Source organism: Agelaius tricolor, unplaced genomic scaffold (assembly GCF_023055355.1).
Source record: "Agelaius tricolor isolate 1412-34295 unplaced genomic scaffold, bAgeTri1.0.p SCAF_2, whole genome shotgun sequence".
Taxonomy (NCBI): Eukaryota; Metazoa; Chordata; class Aves; order Passeriformes; family Icteridae; genus Agelaius; species Agelaius tricolor.
Window position 1 is genome coordinate 13651608 of NW_027269262.1, and position 20336 is coordinate 13671943.

Here is a 20336-nt window from a genome sequence, read left to right on the forward strand (position 1 = left end):
CAAGAACAAAAACACCCAAAAAATGCAGCTCTTCTGCAGTACTTATAAAAAAGCTTGAAAGGAAAAAAGTCTTGGCACCATTATTCTTGAAAGTTTACGCTGATTTTCAAAGACTGAGAGTCAGCTTTAAATTCAAAAATACTTAATTCTAGTTCTCCACTCTCTCTTAATTCACCTCTCCACTTCCCTAGTCACTCGTATTTGTTTCTTATGTTCCAATGTTTCCTCCAAAAAGGGCCAGTGGTGATTTGTGTGCACTGGGATTTCATGTGTTTTGATGCTGAGGTCATGACCTCAAATTCTCATCCCCTGGACCTTTGCAAAAGATATAGCAAATGTTCTTTTAATAGCCATTTACAGGTAGAACATCTAAGGAAACCTATTTAAGAGATGACCAGATAAATACATGCATTTCACTAATTCTCAGATTATCTAATCACACTGAAATATACAGTTACCAGGAGGAAGGACTCTTAACTAGGAGAGATAAGCACAGAACACCTACCACGCTGAAGTGTTAGATGACCTATTTAGAATAGTTTACTATCTACTTTATTCCCAAACAAAAGGGAAAATTTTGTAGTGACTTTTAACAAGAAAGTTTCAATGAGATCTTTAATCACTGCCTGGAAACAATTTAACACGGCATTTTGAAATATTTACACAGAACACAATGCACAGCAGAAACTCTGCATTGGCCCTTGCTGGTAAAAAATGTTACTGAAGGCTGCAAATAAAACCAGTTCCTCTTTTGAGCATCTGTAATTAAGACTCTTGGTAATTGGCACTCATGGAAAAAAGATTCACTCAGTTTGCAGTTCTGCATAAAAACTGAAGGAGTTACTACAATACACAACATTTGCTACATGAAAGTAACTTGTTTGATGCACAGAATTTTACTGCAGCAATATAAAAGCGCAACTGAGGATACAATGAATAAAATATGTAAGATCTCTCTAGTATTCAGCAATGCTGATCTGCAAATACTTCTGTGCAACAAAGTCAGAAAACGCTCTCATGATAAAGTAAGTACCTAATTTTAGCTAATTTACTTCCTTGCATTTGAGATACTTATTCACAGTTGTAAGATACTAATTTGTTACTTTTTGAAAATTTTAAAGAACTCAAATCAAGAAATTTTTCTTATGGAAATAACTATGTGTTAACATTTTAATCTTGTAAAATATTTTCGAAGACCAGAACAGTTGCAGATCAGGAGTGCCCTGAACTAGAATGATATAAATAATAAAAAAAGTTAGAAAAACAATGCAAACTATAAAAACTCAGGAATCCAATTAAGGAAAATAGGAATAAGACATGTCTGAAGGCATAGAAAGCCAAAAAACTCATGTCAGACAAACCCATGTCAGACGGCAAGAATTGAATTTTAGTGAACTGTGACGATGCTGACAATTCTTAGAAATCTTTAGGACTTTACCCATTCAACCTTAAAAATAGATTACTCTGCTGCATGTTTCTGTTATAGTAGAAGATTCTAGATGTAGTATATTTGAGAAGCTGTCACTTGGTAGCATGTCAAAACAGTCACATAATCCCACCGCAACACAGCATTGTTACAGTTGTACCTCATCTAATCTTACTAATGGCACCATGATAATTGCCATCATACAAACCTTGATGCTTTCAAGTCAGTCACAAATATAGCTTTTATTTGAAGAAGTTTATAGGTGTTTATACAATTATACATGAAAACAGCTATAACATTAACTTCAGTCAAATGTTAAACTGTGATTAAAAGCTCTTTAAGTTATACTGAAATGTGATCTTCTGCCAAAACATATAATGATTTTTAATTCAACATATCTACCAATGAAATCAACATTAGTAATTCCCATTTGTTGATTCTATAGCATTCTCTTACATAAAAGGCAACCTTTTAACCCCTTTATTTGTAACCATTATGAACTATTGACTTTTAATACAAACGACCTGATGCCTCTCCCCCTCTCCTGTTACAAAGCTGAAGTTATGCCTTCAGAAGCATTGACAAAGCCAAGCTGAAGTTCAGCTTCATGCTTGACTAGGCTAATAACACATACAACTCCCAGCACCTGGTGAAGGGGCTGACACTCCTTAAGAATAATGCACAAAAGTTTTGCTGCAGACAGCCTAAGAAAGGAAAGAATCAGATATTCCTTTGCACCAGGAAAGCAAAGAATAGAAATTTAGAGCCTTAAGGTTGGGTAATCTTCCGACAGGAAAGGGCATTTCTGAACAATTTAGTTTGCCTTAGGGAAGAAAATTATCTAAAGTTCAATGACTCTTTTAATAAAAAGTGATGGCTTTTAAATGGCTTTTTTGTTATTAAAAGTTTCTAATCACTACAGCTACTATCCTGAAAAACATTACAAAGCCTGACTTAAAATGGGTGAATCTTTCAAGCAAGCCATGATGCATTGGACCAAGGTTTTCAGATCAGCAATTTTTAAATGTTTCAGTTTTCATGCAGCTAATCTAATACACCTTAAAAGAGAAGTGCATATCAGGAGTGAGTAGCTTGTCTGCTGAGGTTTGAAATCTCAAAATTAAGCTTTCTCAAGGGTCTTATTCTATTGACTCATATTTGTTAATGACTTCATAAGTTATTGGATCATACCAAGAACCACCTGCAATTGAGATTGGACTAGCTGAGATCTACATGAACAGCAGTCTTGTTGAACCAAGGCCAAAAAGTTGAGGAAATAAACAGTACTTCTAAAATCATCCATCATTTGTGTTGTGTAAGCAGTACTATTTCCAGTTACACTAGAATTTTATCATCTACATTTAGAACACCTTGTCAGATTTTTGCATATTTCACTGTGAAGTACCCAGTACTTCAGATAATGGTAGAAGGCTAGCTTTGTGTTGTGAAGCCACTATATGGCATCTGGACATTTTCTTTTAAAAATAGTTTTCCTCTGAAGTATCAAGGGCCCCTTTGCTTACCCAGCTTTCCGCACTTTCGTACTCTTACAAGCTCTGTTGTTGATGATGGAAGCAAAAAGACAGCCTTGAAATGTGAAACACTTCAGCACAAAACACAAATAGCCCCAAAACAGAAAGCTATACTTCAGCACAAGATATTACTACCACAGTACAAAAATAAAGACCAGGAGGAAGATTCATGAGCAAGTAACAGAGAACTTGTCACTCTAATAGTGGGAGGCCAACACTTGACTCAGTAGCCTCATTAATGCTTTGAAGTTAATGAGACAGGACCACCTACAGAGAAGACCTGAACTACAGCAGACTTATCTTCAGCTTCAGCCCCTGGAGACCTTCTGTAAGAACAACCTTCAACCTGGAAGGAAATTTAAGAGGCTTACAACTCCTTCACAGGCTTAAGACAGGCAATGGGAAGACAAAACCAGATCTGCTCTCAGGATGAACAAAGCACACACACCATGTTAACAAGTGATTGTTGTACTACAGATGCCTTTTGCGCTCTGTTTTTTTGTTTGATTTTTTAAAAGATTTCCCTCTGATTTTGGTGTGCACAATTTAATAGTGCCTACTAAAAAACCACAAAAAAAGGCTCTGTAAAAAGCAGAAACTGTGAACCTGAGTCCAGATATATTAAATTCTCAAGAAGAAATGTTTTTTGAACTGCTCCCCTCCTTTCAAATCTTATTCTTCTAATCAGAGACACACAGACTAGCTAGAAATAAATGCAAATACAGGGAAATCTGAGAATACATATGATTGAAATGGAGTTTGATTATAAGAATTAATTTTATCATCTTTGAAAGCACAGCATGTGCTTTTAAAATTATTAAATTCTCAAAAATTATTAGATTCTCATCTTTTGAGTTGATGTCAAAGGTAGGTTAGCAATAATAAACATTTTGAATTATGCAAAGTAGGGGGTTTAGACCATGGCAAATTTAAGATGTGGCAGAAGATTCAGTTCCTTAGACTGAATGTGAGGCAACCTATTTTAAACAAATCCTATGGGTATTCAAGTTATGTGTACCCTTATAACACAGGAAAGGAGCAGGTTTTCCATTCTCTAGCTGCTTTCTGGAAATTATGAGTATTTGGAGGAGGTCTACTACCCCTATCAAATCCTTCAGTACTGAGGTCTATCCTAGGAGCAAGTATTTCAGGCACTTAATACATGACTTTGGATTCAAAAGCTACCAGTCTTAGAGAACAAGTTGCTTCCATCTAGTAAACTGCAAGCTGTAAGGATGCATTTTGGTTTGTTTCATCTCTTAGTGGATTACAAATGTATTATCCAAATTGTTACATAACTCTCATTTTCATTAAGATCAGGTAGATAAAGAAGAAAATTTATGTTTTCTAAATTGCAGTTAGTTTTGTCATACTTTTCCACATCCTGACTGGCTTCTATGACTTGCATCTTTTCAGTCAAGCAGGTGATAATATTATAGAAGGGACTCAGATTCCTTCCAGCAGATTCGCCAAGTGAAAAGCTCTTTTCAGCAACTCTTCAAAACATGCTTGCTTCTAGGCCAAATTTTAATTCTAATTCCAGAGGGAATGAAGTGGGCTAATAGCTTTTAAGTACTGAAATCAATTTCAAGCAAGAGTTGATACAGTTATTTCCAGGAATTTTTGAACTGTTAAAACAAAACAAAACCAAAAAAAAAAAGGCAGCTAAATCTTCCACTATTCATAATGGGCAAATGGAATATGGTGGCTTTGGATAATGATATATGCATACATTTTTTGATTTGGGGCTTTCTAACATAGTCAAGATACAAAAGTATTTGTAAAGTGGGTATGTTATAACTCGGTTTTCAAGTCCTTCTGACTCAGAACCAGTTCAGCAGTTTCATTTAGTGACTTATGTACATTTATGTCCTATCTTGCCTTTGATATGATAGAGAACTGATATGGAAATCATGTGTTCTGTCCAAACAGTAAAAAACACAGATAGCATGAGAAAGGCATTTACCAAGAGAAACGATTCAAACCTCATCTTCAGAACTATCAGAAGAAAAAGATGACTATTAGCTCATGGCCCCAAGCTTTCACAATAGATTACAATTTTAATCTCCTAAGCATCAAAGCTCTTAACAGAAAAGAAACAATTTTAGAAGAAATAAGCAAGATGGACTTCCAGTTAGGTTTCAAAGTGCATTTGCAGCTAAGAACAACTTCAAAAGCAGAAGTTATAAGCCAGAGTTTGTTTAAAGAAGGAACTGGATTTGCAAAATTTTTGAAACCTGTTGACATAATTTCTTAATGTACCAAATAAATACTTATCAGTTTTTGAAATTGCTTGGGAAGATAGCTTTAAACATGATTGAGGCAAAATATTTTTAGCAATTATGACTGAACCAGAATTTTAAGTACAAACAAAATATTTTTGAAAACTTCCAGTCTTTAAAAACATCCAGAAATAATATTCAATCTTACTTCATTCAAGTTCTTATGTTACTTTTTAAGAACTCTTTGAAAAACATCTCTAAAGGAACACAGAACTGTAAATATCCTGACATACAATTTCCTCATCAATTACATATGACAGCAGTCAATCACTATATAGCAATTATCAAAAATATTGATCAATGTTACTATTTACTTAAACTTAACACTTAATTTTAGGCTATATTAATTTCATACTGGAAGTAACCAATATTTTGTCACTAATGTTTTGTCAGAAGATTTCTGGTTCTATTGGATGTCAATTCTGACTGGTCTATATTTTCTATAAGCATCTCTAATCCAGTTCTAAGGACAGCTCCAAGCAAGAATCAAACCAGCTCTCTCAGTAACACTATTGATAAGAAATACTGACTAGAATCAAGAAAAATCTCTTACAAAAACAAAAATAAATAAAATACTGGGATTTTTGCTTGTTTCTTCCTTGCATTACAGGACACAATTCACAAGGCTTGGGCTCCTTAAACACCATTTTTTAAGAAGATTAGTTTTCTATTTACAACTATTGCCTCCTTAAAAAGAACTATGTATATTGAAAAAGAGAGTAGCTAAATAGTAATAAGAATCCAGAAGTTTCCATACAAATTGAAGAACACTAAGTTCCTATAGTACTAGACCAGAACACCAAAATACCTGGATTTGCTTTGAGCTTGTGAATTTAATCCAGTCCTTTAACTCAGCAACACTGGCTGGGTAAGAAAAATGAGATTTTCCCACCATTTCAGTCTGACCCAGAGATGAAATTTCAGAATGAAGATCCTTTACAGAACTGTGTTTTGTCAGCCTTTTCGTTGCTTGGTGTTTCAGAGTAGAGACAATAGGGTGGAAGAGAGACATGGCAGCCTGCATCACCTCAGGTTTCATAAAGCTTAACCATGTGAGCTGAAGTCACAGCATGGACAGCTTCCATGAGCTCAGGATATTGAATACTACTAACTGAGGAGAAGTAAAGAGAGCTCTGTAGCCATTTCTAGAGAGCTTTTATGGATTTCTCTGTGGAAGCTGTGAATAACTTAATATATGAATTTGGAAAAAAAACTGGACAGAGAAACATGGCTCACATGCAAAAGTGGTTAGTAAAATAATTTCTAACCTAAGAGAAGGTCCTGCCCTTGGTGATGTAATAGATCCTGAAATTAGAAGTGCCAAAGACTCAGAACAAAAGGCAAAAACCCCAACCTTATACAACCAAAGAATCAAATAGGAGAGAAAAGCACTACAATTAAGATTCGTAGTGAAGAAGATTTATGGAACTGAGTAAATCCCAAGTTTGCTCTGGGTTTGGAGGTGCTTATTTGATCTCAATGAAGGCTATGTTTAAGAGATGACTTGCAACAGATCTTTATGTCAGAAAGCTCTAACCCACATAGTAGCAACAGACCACTATGTAGAGTAATTTAGTGAATGTTTCAGCTTAACAGTAGTAGTCAGCAGTTAATACCAGGATACAGTTCTATTGTCAAGACTGGGCACAATTTTCAAGTATACTGTGTGTTTCTGCCCTGGTGACATCTGGAATCATACACTAGTACACCTGCCTGAACACTTACAGAAATTACAGCAGAAGTCTCCAACATCAAGCAACTAGTTAAACCACCTCAGTGTAATCTTGTCATCTTCAGAAATGTTCATTTAAATATACTTATGCTAGAAACAACAAGTTAAACAGTAAAAATCAACATTCTGTGATTCCTAAAACATATAGAACACTTACCTGCTACTCTTTCATCCGTTTCTCTATTGCCATCATCGGAGTATCTTGCAAAATCTAAAGAATCAAGAGTACTGATGCTTCCAGCACGATCTTAAGGGGTAGGAGAAAAAAATAAAAGATATCAGAAAGAATCCTGAAGAGCTGCCTTTTATAGAGAAAGTCATAGAGAAAGTCAAAACAGCATCTCATTTCAGAAACTATAAATTGGAGGCTACATGTTCTGCAAGACTCAAGTTGTACTGCATTTTCTGAAGGTCTGTAAGTAGAGAGTACATCAGTAAACTTGAACCAAAAATGCAGCACTACGGCAAGTTCACTGAACAGACTGTAAGATATTTTTGCTCTCCAAAGATGGCATTTCCATCCTGTTCACAGCAGATGAGGAGCAGTGCATTGCAGCACTTCCCCTTTTCCACAAGGGCCAAGGACTTTGGCTTGGTCACCCAGGTGAGAACATAAAAGTAACCAAACTGTTGTGTGACAAGTTTCAAGCAGTTCCCTTTTAACAGAAACCTGTGACTGCCTCAAACACTCTACTTCCTTTTCCCATGTTTAGTATTTTAAGGCATGTCACTGTGACCAAATACTTTTTTACATATCTTCTGATCTAGCTTTTAACTTCAGTACATACCCACTTAATTAACGTTTTTTAAGGAATGCAGTATCTAACAAAAGCAAAGGAAGCACAGTTCACGCTATTGCAGATATAATATTTGCACTCTATAATTAAATCCTGAATTTAAAAAAGAACAAAAAAATCAAGAAATTCAGTAGCCAGCATACAGTTTGGATCTGATCTTGACATTTTTCATTTCACAGGAATGGCAAAGAAAAAACCATCAACCAAAATGCAATTTTGGTAAGTCTGTTGAAGCACATATTCACCTTTTTATTATAAAAATGCATAAATTACTTGGTAACAGAATTTAAAATAAATTGAACAGTTTCTTAGCACAATTGAACATGCAGAAATTATATTAAGTACCTTAGTATCTTTCCTCTCCTTTTGAAATTAATTTCTATGTAGCACTTCAAGAATAATTTTAATTACATTAGAACTGTTGTCACATTAACAAAGAACAAACTCCACAGAGCTGTCAAAAAACCTCTTATCTGTCAGTGGAAATAGAAGCAATTTCATCGCTTGTCAGTCAAACTCTGTCATGACTAACATCATTAAGTATTTAACCACTCCTCCCATTCTGCATTATGTAAAAAAAGAAAAACAAAATAAAAAAAAAATCTATTAATGAATTTCTTCATATATTTGTGCTTCATTTTACTGTAAGGTCTTGTGACATTCTCTCTACATACAGACCAGCATTGCACTCAAATAAGAACATCTGAATTAAAACTGAATGAAGCATTTACAGTTAAAAGATACAGAGGTACTAAAGTTACCAACTCTAGCTGAGTTCCACAACATCAAGACTTGCCTGAAAACCTTATACTTTATGTCCATGGAACAGACAGGTTATCACAGTATACAGTTGATAGCTACCAAAGGGTTTTTTCCTGTTGCAGTGCTTTCTAATCCAAACAATGAAACAAGCTGTTGCTCCTCAGTGAGTCTCTACTCAGCCATTGGTTTTAAACCTCATTGCTCATATGCAGCTTCCAGTCTCATTCTCTGCATTTTTTTCATACATTAGTCTGATTTAGTAATTTTCTGTAGGCTGTTCTATACAGCTTAGCAACACAGTACAAACTCTTCTTTTTACAGCATCTTTGGAAAATGGACTGCTGCACATTTGAAGAGATTAAGTTCAAAAGTAAACATGAATTCATGCAGTATGAAAGTTTTTAGAAATGACTTTTCAAAACACCCAGCACCTTGATAAGTAGATATTGCTCCTACTTATTTCATCGGGAGCTACAAGATCATTTTTTGAAATCAAATTCAAAACAACATTTAAATGAAGATCTCAAGGAAAAGCTCATGTTGAAGAGAAGTAACCAAGTCTCACATACAGCATTGCTATGGCAAATGCAGAAATAAAACTGTTTCCCCCTGCAGTCTTGCCATGTTCACAGATCAATTTTCTAATTGATCTGTGAACAGAAGCAAAGTAACATTAACATCAGAGAAACAATGCTCAAATTTCAACTTAAGTCAACCACACCATTATTACTGAAGCATCCAAAGCCATAAGCAACCCAACTTTTTCTTTATATGACTAGTGGTGCATTTCAGAGGCCAAGGTTCTCCCCTGAGAACTGATGAACCCAGGCATAAAAGACAAACTTATTTGCCAAAGCCAAAAACTTCTTGGAAAAAAACCAAACCACCAAAACCCAGATGCCTATAAAAAAAGCAGGGGGTAATCACAATCTTTGTCAGGATTTAGACAACAGAAGCTGTTTAAGATCACACCAGCAGCTGTGAATCTAACAGCTCTCATATCAATCAGTTGTACAACCTTAAGGGTCCTACAGGAACAAGCAACACCAAGGGCGTTTACCATTTCAACACCCAAAAACTGCCTTAAGCATGACCCCTGCATGCACAGCAGCAATTTACAGGGTGGAAATTTGTACATTCACTATTTTGACTTCGCTTTATCATTACCACGTTCATAATAAAAGCAAACATTGGACTTCCTTTTCATAGAGGCCGACACTGGGAAGATGCACAAACAGCCAGATTCAGACTGGTGAAACCAAGAAAGATCTCCTAAGGAACCTCAGCCCTCATGGGTTTCCTGCTACCATCATTTCACTCTGACAGTAATGCTGATTCTCCTTCCATTACAAAAGTACACACCCATTAGCACACCCCTAACCCAAGATGTGCCATTACCAGCACAGTCAGGGCACATAGGCACTGCTGAACAGTGAAGAACAGCAGGCCTGTGCCATGGCCCCACCTGCCTAAAATGTCACCATGGGGAAACTATGTCTGTGACCTTGCTACTTACAACTGTCTCTGTAAGCAGGCATCAGAAGAGTTTTAACTCCTAAAACTAATGCCATTGTCCAGAAAATCATGGAATAACATCTTATAACCTCATATTTTACACTTCCATAAAGGATGTAGCTGCTCTGCAAAAGATCGAGAGGGTGTAAAATGTCAGGATCTCTAGCTGGTCAGAGTGACCCCGAGAAAAGTTGGAAAGTCTCTTTTCCCAGCCCGGTGCTTGAAGAAGGAGTCAGGGCTCTTCAATTCTTGATCTCAAGGTTGTTTATTGTATCTTATCTACAAAATTCTTTCTCCTGTCCTGCCGAGGTCCGCTCAGCAAGACAGTCCGAGGCATTCTGCCTGCCCCCAGGGCAGTGTTATGTCTTTATACTAAAAACTACATATGCAATGTTTACAATTACTTTCCAATACCTATCACCTGTGTTAGACAGTGAGCTTCTACTCTAAACCAATCTGTAAGTGCCAACATCACAGCAGAAGATGGAGGCCAAGAAGAAGAAAGAGAAAGACTGGACACACCCAGATACTTCCATCTTGCCTCCTGAACCCCCATTCTAGAAACCCCAAAATCTACTTTTTCAACCCGTGATAACTTCACTACTATTCTACCTAAACTGTTGTGGCTTGCTGGTCTTCATATAAGGTTGGTAATTTGCTCCATGGGTCATAATCAAAACCACAGGTGTTTTGGGCTCCGTGCCAGGGCTTCTGAGCCCCCTGGCAGGGGTCTTGGCCGTCCTGGACAGCCAGAGGGATGTCCTGGGTTCCCACAGTACAAGGCACCTCCCTGCTGGCAGCACAACAGCCTCATTTGTTGGGAAAATGGGCAGGGTTGTTTGAAGGAAAGGAATTGAAGGGAAAGGCTGTGCTCAGTCCCACAGCTCACCTGAGGAATGTGAAATAGCATTTGTCTGAAGTACAAACAGCTGTACTCCAGGACACTGAGTGGAAGCATTTCAACTACAGCATTCAGAAAAGAGAACTAGTTTCTGAAATAAAAGTGAAGAAGAAAAGAAAAAATTAGATAAAAGCATATACTCAATTTTTAAGATAAAAATAAAAATTTGAGTCTCAAGTGATTTGGCAAAGAATATCAAAGCAACTTCTTGTGGAGAAACCACTGAAAAGGAAAAGTACACTTTGGCTGAAATCTGCTTCTTTCCCAGAAAGAAACCCAATCTGCCACAACAGTGGGAACCCATTTTGTTGTTTTGGTATGTTCATTCTTATCAACAGTCTCCTGTGCATGGATTTTAGCTTCTTTCTCTGAGTTAAAACACTTTATAATCAGCAATTCCCTTTTGCTAAAAGCTTTCCTAGTGAATACTGGCAAAATAATTGCTGTCAGCTTCATGTTCAGAAATGGTAAAAGCAAAGTAACAAGAACAATTTTGACAAGCAGGTATAAACAACTGCAGAACATGGATCACCTCAATATGGAACAAGAAAGCGCACAGAGCAGCAGTGAAATAGGCTTAGGGTTTTCATAATTCATACCAGAGAAATGCCAGGAGACATATCGGGATAATAAAGGAGAGCCTGTGCACAGTTCTTGTCTCTTACCTTTACCACTGGAAAAGGATGAGCAAAATCAGAATGCCAACATTCATATACTCAAAGATAAGAAGATTTTTAATCCCTTAAAAATGCAATGCATTTAATTTCATTTGTGAAGTGAAAAATTGGGTTCAACATCACATTTTGCTTATTAACTTATACACACTTTTAAAATATTGCTTCATTCCAGAGGAAAGGATTTTTAATTCTTTACTTATTCCCAGAACTGGCACCAAATGACATGCAGACTTCTGCTGACAGCTTCTGTTCCCATGGCATATATTCAGCTCTCCCTGAAAGCTGAGCATAACTACCGAAGTAGGAAAATGTAAGGGAATCTCAAAGTGATACATCCCCCTCCACTGACATACATAATATGAAAAAGGTTATGTTTCATTCACTCTGATAATAAAAGGAGATTATTTTTACCAGTTTACCTAAAGGGCACCAAGAATGATCATATTAGCCATAATTTCATGTTAGCCATATTGTCACAGTACATCCATTAAGTCAAAATAAGTTGCAGTCTTCTACAAAATCTCATTAAATAATCTTTACATGTTCATGACACTGTAAATCAGCTAAAAGCATAGACAAATTAAGTGGCATTACTTATTGATAGGAGGCACAAGAAAAAATATTTTAAAAATTAATATTTTAGAAGCTATTTGAATTTGCTTTGCAAACATCCAAATTGATTTTAAAAATTACTCACTGATAAAGCAGCCCAGTTGTCACATTTCCTCTAAGATCACCGGAAATCATATCATCATTTACTAACAATTAATCAAATGGAACATATGAAGACCCAGAAAGCCACAATTTTTCCTTGAAATTCAAAGAGAGGAAGCAATACTGTTTGTACATGACAGATTCACTTAGCTAACTAAGTGTTCACTTGTACTGAAAAATATCTGTAATCCTGAAAACAGACTATTGCCATATTTTAAACTGCTGAGTGAAATAGCTGGCTAACCAGATTTTACAGTGATTGGGGAAATAACTGGCTACTGGAAATAGGATTTTGGTAAGCATACAAATGGAACTAAAAGTGAATCCTTCCCAGGCAAGATGAGAGCAGCTTCCCACTGGATACTGCACATACTAGGACAACACACTTCCCAGTTTAAGCCAGGTTTTATATGAATTGTAGGGGTCTATGGAGGATGAAACAGCTGTAGGCAGATAGCTCACACATTTCACATAGAGATAGAACCCTTTCAAGTTTTTTTGAGATAGCAAAGGTCTGGATAGTAACTTATACCTATAATGCTATCAGGGCCATCAGGCGGACTCCAACTTCTACCCTCACACATCACTACTTGGAGAAGCAAAACCCAACATGACTTGGCATTGATAAAAACCCCAAAACCAAGCAAAAGAACACTCTGAATACGTTCTATCCAATTGGTTAATACAATTGCATTTGTCATTTACTGCAGCATTATCAAACAGGAACATACCAAAGGCTTGGGAAAAACTGTTAAGACATTGTTCATGCTATTGGATACTATGAAGATTTATATCACTAATGCTGAATAATCATCCAAGCATAGCTCTGCTTCCAGAAGCACAGAATTTTTATATCATGTAGTCTTCTTCTTTTTTTCTTTTACTTTAGATAAAGTGTTTTAACATTAGTGTTTGAATTATTGTACAAGCAACTTCATCCACCAGTAGTAATTTTATTTAATAATAATGCATTCTCTTCACAAATTAAATTTGCACTACATTGGATTTCACATGGGACAAACATTAAACAAGGCCTGCCAGTTCAGTATCAGGTACAACCCTACTTAGAAGCCATCTCAGGTTAATGCCTTCTATCTTATCCTGAATAAAACCAGACATTGAAAGTTACATAAGTGAATGACTGTGGCCATCGAAAATCGTTCCTTAGCATCACCATCCTGACAGCTACTTCTAGGCAAGAAAAAACCCAATATGACTCCAGAATACAACTCTTAGCAACAACAGAAATAAGTAGCACTTCATTCTTGAACTGGGCACTGAAAATCTGTTTTGCAGAAAAAAATTATTAAAATAGAGAATTGCTAATGAATTATTTTTTTGGGGTTTTATATATTATATTTTTTGGGTTTTATTATGAATTAAAACCCAAAACAAAAAAGGATAATTCAACCAACAAATGCTACACTTAACACACAGCAGCAAATTAGATTCCAAAAATTATGAACTATCATACAAAGAAAGTTGTTGGGGATTATAAATGTCAGAAAAACAATTACAGCTGCATGTGGGAAAAAATCCAAGTTACTCTGAGATACTCTTTCAGATCTCTGAAAAGTGAGAAGCTATAAAAGTCCTCTACTGCAATGTTTTTCAACCAACAACAAGATTAGATTGTTACTAAGACAAGCTTTGAAATAACCATATAGTTCCATGTAACTTTAGAAAGCACACAAGTTTTTCCTGATGAGCTGAGCTATTCCTATGAGTTAAGCTGTCCCTCCTCCCAATATACACATAAACCCCTCCTTACATGGAGGAACCTCTCCATCTAAAAGCATATTATGTCATGAAGAGATCAAAGCCAAAACTTAAAGGTGTCTGCAAATCAAAGGTCAGAAAAAAATTTCATAGTCATCAGCAAAGGACAACAGTACCCATATTTTATAGGGTATAGCTTATCTTTACTTTTAGGGCACCCAACCTAATTTTTTAAATGCAAAGATACAGGCAAATTAGCAAGTATTCTGATAACAGATCCCAACTGAGAAGCTTCTATGAAAATTACTCAGGTCTGACACTTTTTCCCTTTCTTCTGTGCTACAGATATAATAAAAGAACTATTGAAATTCAGACCTAAGGGAATGCAGATGTATAAATATACATTTTAGGTCTATTTCTGCTGGCAGTAAAGAAGTCTGCAAGTGAGGTATTTTACCTACCTTGAACATCCCAGACCTAGAGTAAACTAGCCAGTAGGGTCATGCTGCAGATGGCCTGCTCTTTTCTAGAGCTACTGGTCTGAAAAAGTATGTCCTTGAATAACTTGTATTTTCAGCTACCCTGCACAATATCACAGGCACAAAATAGCAGAAGCCAAGGAAACAGGGAATGGAGGCTAATTGGGAAAAATAAATTACTTCTTGTACTTCTTTGTACATGCTTAAGCCCCATATTAGTACTGAACCACACACATGTGTATGTGAATAAACCAAATTGTGAGAGAGAGTGAGCACATGTGATAATGTGAAAACCCCAAGAGTTTTAATGAAGTCCTTTCTACATTAAATCAAACAATCAGGCATCACTAACTCTTTAATAAGAGATCATCAATTCACAGTTTGTATTTGTGACTACCTTATATAGCAACTGAAATAGCTATGTTGTGCAACACATATGAATAAATTAATTAAACTATTTAATTCCCCATAAATAAAACTGCAAATTTATTTTAACCGTAACACATTTCATAAGACATCTCTGGAGCAGTATTATTTTGAAAAGTTTTACAAGTCCACTGCATTTAAAATTTCTGTTATGTTTCAACTTGTTCCAAGCTTACTAATGCTGGATCTTTCAGCAAAGCAAACCTGATCCATTGCAGCAGACATGTGATCTAGCATACAATCTTTACAGTAGAAACAGACTTACACAACAATTTTTTAAACTAACTTGAACTTGTTGAGTAAATTTTACCAGATCAACACATTCCACATTGCTATGGTAACTTGAGGATGGAACAAAAAGCCTTCAATTAATTCAATGCATCAGGCACTAAACTCTAAGCACCTGACCTACCAACCTTGCTTTGCAACTCAAGTGCCTCTTTTGCTCTCTCACAGATGTTCTTAATCAATAAGACCTGCAGAATTTTCCAAATTCGTATGTTCTGAAGACTTCAGACCCTCATCAAATGAAAACTTAGTTAATTAAAGCTACTAGAATAAAATTAACTTCCAAGCTGTCAGAACAATCTACTTACCAATTATCAAGAACAGACATTCAATCCTAGTCCATGATGGGCAATCCAAACCAGATTGAAAACAGATGATTAATACACTTTCCTACTTCATATTTATAGTAAGTTATAAAAATTCATAGGAAGCATATGAGGGTAAACCCCTAAAGCTGGTTAGAGAAAACTAACCTACGCTTGCTGGCCAAGAAAAGAAAAAACCCCAAACCAACAAAATCCCACCAATCAACCACAACAAAAACCCAAGCACCAGATATGTAAAACAAATATTTTGCAGACACATGGCAATAGAAAAGTATCACTCTCACTCCCATAACAGGCACAATGTGGAAGCTCATCAGAAAAATGAAATTACAAGTAGAAAATAGGTAAGATTGTGCATCCTAGCAAAGAAATAACTTGCTCACAGAACTGGGTTATGATACAGACGCACCTGGACTGATCTCCTGAAGAGCCATACCAAAACCAGGCTGCTTTTGGAGAGAGGCTTATGGCATAGACACTCTCAGGCAGCACCCAAATTAGTTGAGTCTGAAAGAATTAAGCCAGTGCTGCACAAAGCATTTGGATGCTGCTGCAGTGAACACTGAGGTCCAGAGGGGTGTGCCCTTAGGAAAAGCATCAAACCCAGCCTGACCCCTTTCACATGTGCAAGGAGTAGCTCAAGCTGCAATGCTCTTGAGCAAGCAGACCTTCCCAAAACAGAACAGCCAAGGGCCAAGCATAGCATTGAGGTACTCCTTCCAGCTCATGACCCCAGCTGGCTTTAGCAGAAATCAGAATGCTTCACCAGCATGAAATTAACTCCATATGCTTGATGCTGCAGGACTGCATTGTCCAAAACGTATCCATTAACTTGCACCACAGGAGTTGCAGTAACCCAGCTTTCTGTTAAAGGCTAACATCTAGCAAAATTGTCTCAATTTAGTCCTTAAATGGTTGCCCTTGCTGAAGGACTACTTAAAGTGTATGGAAAATATCTATCTTTATTCTGAAGCACTGTATTGCCTCAATTTTTTTCATATTTAAATTTCACTAAGTTCTCATTTGCCCACTTTCTACATTTATCTTAGGATTTCCAGTTAAAACTTAACTTGTGTCCATATGGTTCCTAGAGAATTTAAAAAACCCCAAAACTAGCAACTGGAGACCAAAGCATTTCCCCTGTAAGAAAAGGCTGAGAGAGATGAAGCTGTTCAGCATGGAGAGAAGGCTCGGGAGGAGTCTCATGTGTATAAATAATTGAAGGGAGGGCACAAAGAGAACAGAGCCAGACTCTTCTCAGTGGTGACCTGTGACCACAGAGAGTGGGCACAAACTGAAACTCAGGAGGTTCCCTTGGAACATCAGGAAACACTTCTACTGTAAGGGTGACGGAGCACTGGCACAGATTACCCAGAGGGGGAGGGAGTCTCTGTCCCTGGAGATACTTAAAAGGCCACCTGGGCATGATCCTGGGAAACCAGCTGTAGGTCACAGTAGTTCTGCTTGAGCAGGAGGTTGGACCAGATGATCACCAGAGGTCCCTTCCCACCTCAGCCATGCTGTGATTCTGAGATTATTCTTGCCATGGTTTCTCTTACTCCAAAAGTTTTTTTTTTCAAATGACAAAACAGCTCATAGCTTTCTTTCTCCTCTTACATCAAACAAGATGAAAAAGTACTTGTTATATAAATATGAAATTCTTGCTCTGTGACTTTTTATGTAACAGTATTTCCTTCAATTGAACAACAAAGTAATCAGCTGCATCACTATCATGCAGAGTTATATTGCAGGAAGGGAGGAAGAAAATTCCCTCTACCCTACAGTGCACTGGAAGAAAAGGTTCACTATTTCTTAAAAGCTTTTTCAACTTGGTCTGTCTTAAAAAAAAAAAAAAAAAAAAATTAGTTTTTTTAAACTATTTGTCCAACACACTCAATATATGTAGTAGCATGTCTCAGGCATTCACATCATAAATAAATACATAAGGCCTACAAACTTTTACTGAATTACTCAATGTTTTAGCTTGTGCTATAGGAGATGTCAGCTCAGTTTCTCAAAACTGCAACTTTACAATACACTAGAAATCCAAATACAAGTAACACCTTGAAGACAAGGAGTTGTCAGATTGAACTCAGCAGTATAAGGTTTCAGGACTTATCTTCTCATTTAAAAAAAAAAAAGGACTCCTCATGCTATATTTTAAAGAGCTCCACAGATACGAGTTACCTAACTCAGATTTTGTAAAAAAAATCTTAATTTAGTTGGGAAGAGTAAGAACATCCTGAAAAAAGATTTTTTTCCCATATTTTCATTAATTCTGTGTTTATGGAACACAGAAGTCCAGTATTTACAAATTTTCAATTAACAGAGTTGGACTGCACACAGATCAGCTTCCAACATAGCTGATATCAATATCTACTTGACAACAACTTGTTTGCAAATACTAGACAAACTTTTTTATCAGGAATGAAACTCGTGTAAAATTTTCAGCAAGCATTCTTTCAGCTGGACAGAGTTTATGAGTCACATCTTTAGTTTAGAAAAAGGTAATTCTCAGAGGGAAAAAAAGCTACAGGAAGTTTGATGTAACTTACACAGAATTGAAATTACATATGGGAGAACTTAGAAAAGTTGCCAATGGTTGGTTCTGAAATGCAAAGCTCTAGCTCAACATTCTAATTTCCTTCTTTCCACCTACCAAAACCCCATCTCTTCTTTCCTTAACAGCAAAACCATCAGAAGGATGGTGTGCGGCTTCAGCACAAATCCAGCTTGTTTTGCTGAAGCTTTCAGCCACAGGATGGTTAAACACACACATAACTGAACTAGCTACAGGGCATATATAGAGAGGTTCACTTCTGCTTTCCCCAGCATCAAAAAGTAACAGGAACTCTAGCACAGGAACAGAACAGAAGCCAGGACAAAAGCAATTAAATTCCCCATCTCATAGCTCTGAGGATCCTAAAAGAAACACAACATGCACTAAGTTAGGACACAGGAAAATACAACATAGTCATGACAGTCACTCGCTACTCAGTGGATAACTTGATATCTACCTGCCTAATAAGAGAGGCTTCTACTCTGTCCTCCTTTGTCCATAATTGTCATGCTTATCAGGCTACCTTATCTTGTTACTTCTTTGTGTAGTTACATACTTATGGGGACTAACCTGTCTCCTGAACAATCTACCAATACATCAGCCAAAGCTTAGACTCATCCATCAGGGACAGCTTCCAGCACACGCAGTTTTAGTCATTTGACAATTCCAACAGTTGCAAAAGCCTTAACATAAGCAGCTTGTAAGTGCATGTTACTGAAAACCTGTCAGAAACACCAGTGTCAGTAAAATGGAGTGGGTTTAAAGAAGCCACAACAGGAAAAGTTCACCTGGCTTCTCTATCAGTAAAGCCAACATCAGAGCACTATCAAACCTCTCAGGTTTCCTCCAGGCATTGCTCTTTTCTGCCAGGTTTGAAGTGAACTCCGCTTCCTTTTCTTTCAGCATTACGTACAAACCTCAACCCTTTCAAATGTTTTCTGTACTTCATTAAAAGTGACAACAATCAGCCTTTCCCATCTGTTGATTACCAGCAGCTTTGATTACCTATTTATCTGAAACTTCCCATCCCATCCTTTCTCAGGGGAGCATGCATTCCAAATCAGGTAGTAAAACCACTCTTACTCACAAGTTGCCAGTCCACCTCCCATTATCTGCAGATCCAGGCAACATGACTAGGTATTTCTGTCTGCTTTCATATAGTAACAAGCCAAAGACTTCAGCTGACAACACCAAAACACCTAAGAAGTAGTCATTAGAACAAAAATTATTTGCCATCTTCTCAATTTCCTGTTTTATTTAGACTGCTATTTAAACTCAGATATAACGAACTGTCTGGAAGTAGCCCTGTTCTGCTATATTTTCATTCCGAACAAAAATCAGTTGAAATATGGCAAAGGTCCACACAAAATTACAAAATTACAATGTTTGTGATTCAGAATTGAGAAGATCTGTTACCAAGACACCCCGCTCTCACAAATGCAGAATCTGTATACTCTTCCCACTTCACTTTTTCTAGTAGGACATCTGAATTTCAAAGGCTACAAACAAAACGAGCAATGCATTACAATATTCCACACCACTCCCCCCCCGCAAAAGAAAACCCCCAAAGAAAATCAAACACCCCAAATCATAAGCAAAGCCTGGAGCTTACTATGAAGAAGCAGCAATACTTTATATCTTTGTACTCATGGATTAGTTTAATATAACTGGAATCAAATCCCCAGAAAGCTATAAACAATTTTATTACAGCTGTAACTAGAAAAAAATTATCTCCTGAAAACCACAAATGTAACATAAGTGCTCAAAACCCTTATGATTTTCATTAAAGCTATTTCAAATTTTGGGAATGTCACACTTTTGTAGCAATAAAGAAAAAAATAAATGGCAAATTTCAAGACTAACACTAGTCCTACCAGTATAAGCTGCATTCCTTCAGGAAAGGGCATTAATCAAACATAGCAACCAAAGGGCATCATATCAATCACATTAAAAAGAAGTTTTCTTCACCCTATATGCACAAGCTTGAATTACAGTCATGGGTGTAATAAACACATTTGTGGTCCAGGAACACAGATGAGACATTTGAGCCACAGTTTTATTTCTAAATTTTGAGTGTCTCAACTGGTATTATTCCTTCTTATGCAAAAATGATAGGGACAAAAATTTATATTTAATGTGTATATTTAAAGTCTTGCAAAAGATCTGGAATACAGGAAGAAGAAGGGACTTCCAAACCATA

The 20336-nt window shown here is 36.6% G+C and overlaps 1 protein-coding gene across 4 annotated transcripts in view; it reads right to left on the bottom strand.

The window, feature by feature from the left end:
- RELCH (RAB11 binding and LisH domain, coiled-coil and HEAT repeat containing) overlaps positions 1-20336 on the bottom strand; it is a 76535-nt gene that overhangs the window by 52543 nt on the left and 3656 nt on the right. For all 4 annotated transcript variants that reach the window (XM_071453472.1, XM_071453481.1, XM_071453490.1 and 1 more), the window contains exon 2: positions 7130-7219. In XM_071453472.1, the coding sequence (XP_071309573.1) occupies positions 7130-7219 (90 nt within the window). The remainder of the gene's footprint in view (positions 1-7129; positions 7220-20336) is intronic.